Source organism: Aptenodytes forsteri, unplaced genomic scaffold, assembly GCF_000699145.1.
Source record: "Aptenodytes forsteri isolate BGI_AS27 unplaced genomic scaffold, ASM69914v1 Scaffold523, whole genome shotgun sequence".
Classification (NCBI taxonomy): Eukaryota; Metazoa; Chordata; class Aves; order Sphenisciformes; family Spheniscidae; genus Aptenodytes; species Aptenodytes forsteri.
The window spans coordinates 32962-43894 of NW_008794159.1; the positions used below are offsets into that span (position 1 = coordinate 32962).

The following is a 10933-nucleotide window of genomic DNA, read 5'->3' on the forward strand; positions in this document are numbered from 1 at the left end:
TGCATGCAGGACTTTTTTCTTTTTTTTTTTTTTCCCCAGAGGGGTTGGTAATCAGTCAGGCATTTAAGACTCATTTCTCCTGCTGTCAAACCAAGAAGGAACTTAAATGGCTATATTCAGACAGGAGAAAGAAGGAAAAGAAAGAAAACTTAAGGCGTTTAAGATCACAAGAACATAACATGAAAATAAATTTCTAGAGCATCAGTTGAAAGGTCACATTCAAGGACTCCCATTAATCCTTTGCTATCTGTTTGATGGTGTCAGTCACCTCACCTCTTTCCTAAAACATGATCCATAAATTCTGAGTTTTAGGAGCCCAGCTAACTGAGAAATGTAAAGTGCGTGACATGTTAAAAAACATTTTTAATTTAGAAAGATCTCTTCTGCAGCATTCTGTTCTCCATCGATATGTAGATCTGCTTATGTCAGCATGTGGGGGAGACAAGAATATCGGAAGCCAGTGCCTGCTATTTGTATATAAGAAAATTCTTCACGGAATTATCCTAGCCTGGCTTCCATATGAAATCCTTAGTAAAACTCCCATCTGCTTTCACCAAAAACAAATTACGGTATTACTGCCTGAATTTGAAAATTCCTGTGAAGAACATTCATGTATAGGAAAAAAGTCAGTTAAAATTTTAAATATTTCGGTCTGTCCAGAGAGCGAATGCTGTATCTTACTATAGAAAAAAAACTATTATGGATTAAAAGCCAGTATTAAAAATTCTTCTTTCAAAAGAGTCAATAAGACTCTCCTAAAGGCTAATTTCCAGTAAGCTTGGACACCAGAAAGATCTGTACTACTTTAGTAAGGCTACTAACGGAATGTTACATTTTCAAACTACAAAACTGAGTGCCTGGTAATTACTTTGTTTCAGCTTAGAGGAAAACACCTTTCCTTTACAAGAAAGAGGCAAGAAACACCAGCTGACTGCTGTTGCAAAGAGTACGTAAAATAAAACACAATGCTTCCATTTGTTTCAGTATACATTGCCTTGATGTTGTTGAGCCTAACTTACTTTTGCAGGTGATCTTCATCCCCTGCTTGGCCTCCATCTGAATTGAAAAGTAAAGTATTTTCTAAAGAGCCAGTAACTTTTCAAAAGGGCACACAGTTTTATAGTACTTCTCTGGTGACTAACAAACTGCACGGGCTCTGCTTCTTGGCCCCACAGAAACTACTTTTTCAGGTAATGTTTAATCTGCTGCATGTTATAACTCACACAGGCGAGGCCTTTCTGCCAATCTAAATGATTCAGAGGCAAATTCTGCTAATCTTACGCTGAGTAATATCTTGCAGTAGGATTAGTCCCATAGAAACATGCTCTTTGCAGCTCAAGAGAGAGGACATTTAACCTTAAGCTAAATCTTTGAAAACCCCATTAACCTGTCTCACAAAAGACTTTATTTACAAGGTAAACAGCTTGCAAACCTGGTTGCTGCTGTTACTCTTATGTGCTGCCTCTTGCCTTGGAGAGCTGGCACTGTGATACTGCACCAGCTCTGGGGAGGGGGTGTGATGGGGGGGGCCACTCCTCTGACAGTAATACAAATGTTTGAAACAGATCAACTAAAATCAAGCGGGGAAGAGACATTAATGAAAACCCTCCATGTTTCCAGTAAGTCACTTGAGAAGGGGAAAGGAAGAAGTGCCGCCATCTGATGATGTAACTAACATCTAAACAATGAGCTAAGGCTGAACCACAAGCTCTAAAGCACTCACTCACTGAGACTCAAACCCTACTTTTCGAGACAGGTCCAACCCAAGCCAAATGACTCTGACGCTTAGAGCCTGCAACCTGAACCTACAGGCTGAATTTGGCAAAACAAACTCTGTTTCTCTCATGGGTTACTCCAGAATCCCTTGATCCAAACACTAAACCACTGATGTATTTGAAAGCTTAATCCACATTCTGTTTTCAGAAGCCTCTGTAATTGTTTTGTTTATCTTTTGAGTCACCATCAGTATAAATCTGGTAACAGATGATGTGTTTAAATCCACCAGCTGTTGTGTTTGGGTCTTGACGGTCAAGACAACCCTCTTCAGCAAATAAATATATTTGCTTTTGTCTGTCATGGATGTTTTACTACAGCTCTTAGCTGTTAGCACTTAGGATTTTGTCTGTCTCCTGGATGTATTAGGATTTAATTATTTGCTGAGTAAAAACATCTCAATGTGTCTCCTTACAGGCTGCCTTTAAAAAGAAGGCAACATGGCAACTACAGATACTAACTTTTATTATAACTTCTCCATCACTGATCCCAACGAAAACGAAAGTGAGAATTTTCACACATTTACAAGAGTCTTCCTGCCCTGTACGTACTTGGTTGTTTTCATCCTTGGGCTAGCAGGAAACGTGCTGGTCTTTGTCATATTAGTTTTCTATGAGAAACTGAAGACACTGACAGATATATTTTTGCTGAACTTGGCTATAGCTGACTGGGTCTTCCTTTGGACGCTGCCATTCTGGGCATATTCTGCTGCTCAAGAGTGGACTTTTGGCACCGTGGCGTGTCGTATTATACGGGGCTTGTATACTCTGAACTTGTACACCTCAATGTTAACTCTAACGTCTATCACCTTTGACCGGCTTATTGCTATTACTTTTGCCACCAAAGCACGTATGTGTCAAACCAAACGAATGACATGGGGCAAATTAATCTGTGTCTTGATCTGGGTGGTCTCACTAGCATTTGCCACGCCACAGTTTATTTTTAGTGAGGTGTTTAGTATTGATAAGGCAATATGTCAGGAAGAATACCCAAACCATCACACAGAACTGGTTCTTGAAGTGATCCGAGTGACCCTTGGCTATTTTATTCCCATGCTAGCCATGATCATCTGCTACTCACTAATTATTAGAACCTTACTGCACGCCAAGAGTTTTCAAAAGAACAAATCTCTAAAAAAAATATTTTCTGTAGTTGCTATATTTATTCTTACTCAGTCACCCTATACTTTCTTGAGACTGATAAAGATCATAGACTGGAGCTTTAACTTGAACAGCAGCTTTGAATATGCAATCATCGTAACAGAAGCTCTTGCTTATTTCCATGGCTGTATTAACCCTGTTCTGTATTTCTTCATGGGGGTGAAATTCAGGAGGAACTTACAGAAAATTATTAAAAACTCAAGATGCGTCAAATGGCAAGTTACAGCTAAACAGTGGCAAACCACTGAAGAGGAAGGCTCTAAAACTTTTACTGCCTCAAATAATGCAGATGCAACAAGTATGTACCCGCTATAAAACTGCCTAGAAAATCTGGCAACCATTTACAGCTGCCTTTTTTTTTTTTTTGGTAAATACTGAGATAGATAGCCTGCATGAAAGAAGAAATACAATCCCATTAGTAAAGACATTGTGATCGACTTTAGGCCAACCTATCTTAATCATCATATTTCAGCATTTCCTGCTTTTCCTGGTCAGAGCTGATCCTAAGACAAAGCTGGTGACTGAGTTAACTGTGCAGAAGATCTTCAAAAGGTATAAGAAACAATGAGATAAAACTCCATTCTTCATGACATAAAGCTAACTTGGACTTCATGTCTCCAGAGGGGCTGGAGACATTCACCAAACCTCTGGCCTGCTGGTTTTTTATGAAAGGTGTTTGTTATCAAAAGCATTTATGAGTTTTGTTTCAAAGATATTACAGATTTTAGTTCAGCTTATTAATTTCATGAGAATTCCTGCATTAAAAACATATATATTTCAATCTTAATGCTGGGTTTCATGAGTGTTGCTTGAGGTTTTTTTGTGGGTTTTTTGTATTTTTCCATTTGGGAGAAGGCCTCCACACACACTCCTTCAGTGGTCATCTAAAATTTCTGTAATAAAGCAGCATTTTCATCTGCCTTCCATCTAATATCAGGTTCATGGTCTGAATCTCCCATACACATCTTTGTATCTTACTTCTGATAACAGAGCTCATGTTGCCAGATGACTAGACCCCCTGTCAACACAAGGGATATCATACCGCACATAGGCTCTAACACTGAGCAGTGTTTCCTTAGACACAAACTCTCACACCCTAATTCCCACACATTCTTTGCAGCATGACATCTTTCCAGTCTGTTTTTCCTGGCATGCCCTTGGCATCCTGGTTCCCTAGCCATGAAACTGTGGAGTCCTTAGTTGTTCTCCTTCCTTGTTCCTACAGTCCCTCCTTTCCACCTCTGGCGTGGGAGGCAAAAAGGTACACAGGGGGCAGTGCAGACTGAGGCAGAAAGTATGCAAAAGCTCTTGCAGGGAGTAGCAGAACAGGGGTGGAGACTGGAATAGGGAAAAGAAAGAAGGGGTGTTGGAGAGGAGCAGAGGGAGGGCTTTATGCAGCTGTGGGCTGCCTATGATGAAGGCAGGGTTGGGTCCGGCCCAAAGGGTGAAAGTTCTTTGCATTACAGCTTTGAAAAACCAGTTTTAACCTGTTTCAAACCATTCTTGCAATAGCCACGCTCACTCAGGATGTTCCTTTTCTTCCCATTAACCAGATCACTGCAGCTGATAAGTGGTACCTGACCCTTATCAGCACTATTGTGTCCATGTCACCTTTTTCCCCTTGGAAAACAGCTGCTTAGTCAATCCTTGCCTTACTACACAATCTCTCTTGTTTCTCCCATAGTGAAATGGTGCAATATCCTTAAAACAGGAAGGAACGTGCTGTGCTTTCACGTCTGCGTGGCAAGTAAAGCTGCTATCCCAACACACAGCTGCAAGGCAGGCTTTGCCAGCAGAGGGTGGCGAGAGGTGCTCCTGTCCCCACTCCTCCCCCCGGCTGCTTCTGCGCAGGGCAGCGAATGCTTCAGACCACATGCAGTTCCCCCTTTTGGCTACACTGGCACCCTGCCTGGCCATGTGAGGTGTAATTAGGTCAGAAAAGAGTGTTACGAGTCATTAAGAAAAAAAGAATCCAAACCAAAGCAACCACAGTGCAGACAGGCTGAGATGTCCTTTCTACCAAAAGCAGTACTGAGGTGTGAATAAACTCTTTGTTTCCGTACCAGGGTAGAGGCAATTTTTTTTTTTTTTTTTCACACTTCTGCCATCTATGATCTTGATTCTGCTGCTGCAACATTTATTGCAGGCATGTAATTTCTACAATATGTTAAAATGGAAACACAATGCACTGGTTTACCCTGGGGACTTTGACCCGGTGCTAGACAATATCCTGACCTTTGTTTTAGAATACAATCTGCAAATGTGAATGCTTTAGAAATAAAAGAGTTTAAAAATACAACACTTCAAAAGAGAACCCATGAGCCTTTAAGTAGCAGGATGTACCGCAATTGCACAACTCATCTCAGCTTCTCACATTAAGATTTCAATCGGGTTGCTCTAAACTTACCTAACAGACCTGAAAGCATGAAGTGATTACTGCTTAATCTTAACCTTTAGGAAAGAGCTGCTTCAAGGTCAGCCAGAGTTATGCTGGTGCAGCATCTATCTTACCTTGCCACACACCTGTGCAGCTCATGACCAAGATGAGTTTTATTGGGTTCTCAACTGACCTGTACCAATAAAGGCAGTCTCTCAAAATTTGCTGTTATGAAGTAATGCCATTGTAATCATTTCATGTCACTTCAAGGAAAGAACTACAGGGGCAGGGTTAAGTGAACAAGTGAAAAATAGACTAACAGTAGAGTAGACACTAAAGGGGGACAAATAGAAAAGAAAACGTCCTTAAGATAATTCACTGCTTTGAGCACAAACTCGCATTTCTAGTCCAGCAAGGACTCACACCCAGAATAAGGTAAGGTCAGTGTGAAAATCTCAGCCAGACACTCAGCCAGAGTAAGGCTGTAAGAAACTATGTCAACAGAGCATACCTATCACAGATCTTCTCTCTGTCTATTTAGACCACCCAGCCTCCCTTCTCTTCCCTCTCTTGGCTGCTCGTCTCCCTCCCTTTTAGAGCTGCACCAATTAGTTCAAATCTCTGGCAAAAAAACAAATAGCTTGGACTATTTTCAGCAGAATCCCAATAAAGAAGTCTGGCCTGAGAACTTACTTATTTGTATGCATTCCTCAGACATACATCTAGCAAGCACAATCTTGGATCCTTTGTGTCTTCCCTAGGCACAATATCAAAGCAAATTCTACCCCATATATTCAATTTCATGCAAAGAGAACATTATTGGGATGCCAGTGGATTGTTATTTGTACTTCAAGGCTACCTGAAGTCTCCACATAGAAATCAGGCCACATTTAGCTGGACGCTTTCAAAAAAAAAGATCAAAGGTCTATATGAAGTCAAGGTGGTCCACCAGTCCAGTATGGCCAAGAAATCTGCAGCAGTGAAACCAGTAGCTCAGAAAGTCCCTGAACTGCAGATCCCTGGAAGGTGGGAGAAAACACACCGGGAAATTATCAGTACATCTGCTATGGGCTGCTGTCAAAGACAGGACAGAGGGTTAGCGGAACCTTTGCTCATATTCATATAGGGAATATATATATATAGTGGTTCTGGCATGTTTACCCTCAAACACCCATGGTATCAAATGCTGCATTATCTGCTCGTCTGCTAAGCTACACTCAGGTTTTGGGTAAACATATACTCCTCACCACAGAAACAAGTGAGAAAACTTCTGTGCTGTAATAATCAACACTGTGCTCTGCTTTTTTTCTTCAACACATACCACAGGTGCCACACCATCGTCTGACTCATGTATCAGCTTCTGCATCTCTCCCATAACACAAACCACACAATCAACACAAGATGTTCAAGTCATCCACAGTGTAAGAAGGCCATTCTCCCGCATTCTCCTCCAGTGTTCAGGCTAGTGAGACCTTTCAAACATTTTGTCATGGAGAAGGGCAGGTGTGGTCTGTGTTCTCTGCAAAGTATGTCTCAAGCTCCCAGTATGACCACAGTAGGACTCTCCCCCAGCTTGTAACACTAATGAACCAAGAGCAAGAGAGGATAAAACTATTTCCTGGCTTTCCTGCCTATTATCTACGAACAAGGGGAGATGGACAGATAAAAGTTTACATGGTGCAAGTAGGATGTTGCATGGGCGCCCTTCAAGAATTGTGTTCCAGCGTTAGTGGCAATCCTTCCTTCCAGTCTGAATACTTTGTGGGACAAGAGGAATCTAGCCCAATCCCAAACTGAAAAAAAAGGTGACACACACTTATTTCTTTTCTCCTGGTTGGATTCTCCAGAGCTAACTCACTGTAATATCTCTTCTGCAGCAGACAGCATGAATTCAAAGTAGTAGTACATTACACTTTTTTCCTTCTTAAAAGAAACAAACAAACAAACAAACAAAAATCCCCCACTGCAAATTGTCCCTTTGCAAAACAAAGGCAGTACTAACTTCACAAGAGCATTGTGAAGCTCAGTTCGTTCATGTCTGCCCAACGCATGATAAACATGAATATACTGTCAGTGTCAACAGTATACAAAATAGGCAGAATACATAGAACTTATTTACCAAGAAACAAAAATGTAGAATTTTGAAAAGTTTTTCTTCCAAATAAACAAGTCTGTACAGTCTACCTTCTACCCAAATTGCAAATCACTGCGGTTTATGCCGGAAACAGATCTGCTGAGGACAAAAGAGCCTAGGTCTGCTTTCTCAGCAGCAGGCTGGTTACTCTGTGGCTATTTTAAGTCTTGCATTTAGATTTATCATGCTGATTTTTCTGCTCAGAAGCAAAACAAGTACAGAATTTAGGTGAAATTGCTTTTTTTTTTCCTTCTCAAATATATAAAAGTTTTTGAGAGATAATATATTTCACAGAACAGAATTTTTGGCAAATATTTGAAAATATTTGAATGATAGTAAAACAATATTTTGTATAAACATGGATATACATTAAACTATAATACTACAACATAATTTGCAAACCAAGTACTCGGATATTAAGATGGCCTTAGATCCTCTTCATTGCTAATTTATGTAGAAATAGATGTAAAAAAATGACTGAAACCTGCATTCACTCTCATTTTCTTAAGAAAAAAAGAACAAACTTGTGCCAGATTTAGCTACGCAACTCCTTTTTCTTTTCTGTAAGCTATTATCTTTAAAGTAGTAAGGAATCCTACAGACACAGACCAGTTAATTCACATTCAGAAGCCTGTTGTAAAAAGAACAAATCTTTCCTTGTCTTTTCCCCACCCCCTTGTTCTCTTGATATTAAGTAATGGTGAGTATGACAGAGAGTATCGCTTAGCTCCTACTATAAGTTAAGTATGAATGACCAGTGATCCAGTGTGGCCTGCAAGCTGATTTTAATGGTGACAGCTGGCCTGGTGACAGCACAGAACTGGGAATACTCCTCTGTGCTGTGGTGCAGCGGGTGGAGGGAGAGGATGAAGCTGTTTGGATTTACTAGATTTGATGCTGACTGTGCAAATAGGCCAAAATTATTTTGTGTTGGTCTGCTGAACATGTGCCTGGGAACAGAAGTGTCTTCTCTTTATGCAGAGGTTAGCTATCCCCACTGAACAGAAAAAAAAAAAAAAAAAAACAACACGCCAAACAAAACCCAAAAGAGTCCCCTCTCCATGAAGCAGTGTTTACTCACAGATCTGTCACGCTTTGATCCAGACACTCTCCCTCCATCTGACTTTCATTGTGGAGAGAGTCTGATTCCTGTACTTGGCACAGCTCCTCATCAGTGATTATATCAAATGCTCCATCATCTGGTGGTTTAGAGGCTTCGCTTGCAACTGTGCCATAAAAGGACATGAAAAGAAACATTAACAATATTAGCTGGTTGTTTCGAAAACAAACAAGCAAAACCCTTAAGGGCTTCAGACTGGGCCATTCCTCTACCTTTACAGAAGCATTAGGTAACTACTAGAACCAACTGAAAATCTCAGGCTGACTGACACTCATTTAATGTACATGCAAATTTTTGTCAATACCAATCAAATTCAAAGATGGGACCAATCCCACCCTGAAAACACTCCATGAACATGCAGGTCCTTGGAGCAGGAGGTGACCATGTGGTTTCTTGGAGAATGTCCAAGAACCCTACTTATTTCTCTGCAGCATGCAAACAAAACACTAACCAAAAGCCCTCTCAGATGGTGACACAGGTGATTCCAATGACGCTGGTGATCCTTCCTGGTTGGCACTGGATCCAGAGTCATCTGTACTGTCCACAACGACTCTAGGCTTATTAAAGCAAGCTCTGCAGCAACGCTCCTTTTTTCCACCAGGCTTTGTCACCATGTAGTTGTTGCAGCAGTAGTAGCAGAAAATGCGACCGCACATTCTAGAAATGATTCAAAACCGAAGGTGTTAGAATAGTACCACATACAGGTGGAACATATCTACATGACAGAGTCTGGGGCTTTGTCATAATGGTCTTGTTCTCTGCAAAAGCCCGAATGCTACATCCATGGCAGCACTCATAATACAGACTGCGCTGCTTTCTGAGATGAAGCAAGTAGTTTTCTTGACAAACAGGATGCAGAAATGCACATTCATACTTTGCTGCCTTAATAAATAGGGAAAACAGAAAAAACATAAAAATACTAAAAAAATGTAAACATACATTTAAACATAAATACATAAAAACAATGAAATGCCCACAAATATGCAATACAAATAAATAATACATATATTAAGTACACATGAAGCAAATGTACTTAATAATATTACACAGGCCAAATCTCATACTCAGAGCAAAACTCTATTTGATTGTAAGGAGTGTAAGAACACGTCTGTATGTCTCTACTTAGTAATCACCCCTCTCCCCTTCGGACAGGGAAGAAGAAACAATACTGGACACACACATGTACATTCATCCCTCCTGTCCCCACCGCTCTGCAGTCTCTCAGTATTAAACCTGTCAACTACTTTTTAATGAACATGTTAAGATTTTCATGAAGAAAAGCACCCAGCCAGGATGACTGTTATTCGTGAAGTCTTAGTGGTTTTGTTTTTCCATAATCATTTAAATCATTAGTAGGTACTGGTGAAAACACGAGCAGGTTTCACAGATTTTAGTAGAAATGAGTAATTTGAAAGTTGTTACCGGAAATGACTTCACTATTCATTAATCCCCATGAAATGTTCCCTACATTAATATGCAATTGAAAGTCCCAGTACTACATAGCTTACATGATGAATCAGGTCATGAGGATAAACAACAGTAAAGAGCCAAAACAAAATATCACTAAGACCCTGAAACGTATCCACTTAAATATATTTGAGTAAATCTAGATCAGGTAACTGATAACTCCAAGCAGGCTAACTGTATAGGAAATAATTTAATATTAACTTTTTTTTAAAAAATTACTTTGCAATTGGTAATTATCTCTGAACATATCTAGTGTAAGTAACCAAATTTATAATTGCACAGCATGTTGGATTTGTTCTGGAATACTTCTATCACAATAGCAAAAACATCTTAGTGAATATTATTTACAGCATGCACGCAGCAGTGCATATGAATATATTAAAAACACAGTCCTTCAAAGAAACACACTATGTAGGGTGTGATTATCTTTGTTTCCAGAAATGAGAAACTGACAGACTCCCCATGACAGAGTTGCATCCAGATCTTTGCCTTAATACATGTCAAGGGACCTTTCCATTAATGTCTCTTATCCCCTTGTGAGCTCATGTGTTCTTTCAGCCTCTACAATGTCCTGTATCAATGATTTTGACCAATTGTGCTGGTTTTGGCTGGGATAGAGTTAATTTTCTTCATAGTAGCTTGTATGGGGCTAGGTTTTGGATTTGTGCTGGAAACAGTGTTGATAACACAGGGATGTTTTCGTTATTGCTGAGCAGTGCTTACACAGAGCCAAGGCCTTTTCTGCTTCTCACCCCACCCCACCAGCAAGTAGGCTGCGGGTGCACAAGAAGTTGGGAGGGGACACGGCTGGGACAGCTGACCCCAACTGACCAAAGGGATATCCCACACCATATGACGTCATGCTCAGCGTATAAAGCTGGGGGAAGAAGAAGGAAGGGGGG

At 40.4% G+C, this 10933-nt stretch overlaps 2 protein-coding genes across 5 annotated transcripts in view; one reads left to right on the forward strand and one right to left on the reverse strand.

Annotated features, from left to right (window-relative positions):
• Positions 1–10933, reverse strand: part of FYCO1 (FYVE and coiled-coil domain containing 1) — a 53757-nt gene that overhangs the window by 16891 nt on the left and 25933 nt on the right. For all 4 annotated transcript variants that reach the window (XM_009280258.2, XM_009280242.2, XM_009280249.2 and 1 more), the window contains exons 13-14: positions 9016–9221; positions 8526–8670 (exon numbers count right to left, since the gene is read on the reverse strand). In XM_009280258.2, coding sequence (XP_009278533.1) covers positions 8526–8670; positions 9016–9221 — 351 coding nt within the window. The remainder of the gene's footprint in view (positions 1–8525; positions 8671–9015; positions 9222–10933) is intronic.
• CXCR6 (C-X-C motif chemokine receptor 6) lies at positions 1592–3248 on the forward strand. Its single transcript, XM_009280216.2, has one exon. The coding sequence runs from the start codon at positions 2214–2216 to the stop codon at positions 3246–3248; it is 1035 nt and encodes a 344-aa protein (XP_009278491.1). The 5' UTR covers positions 1592–2213.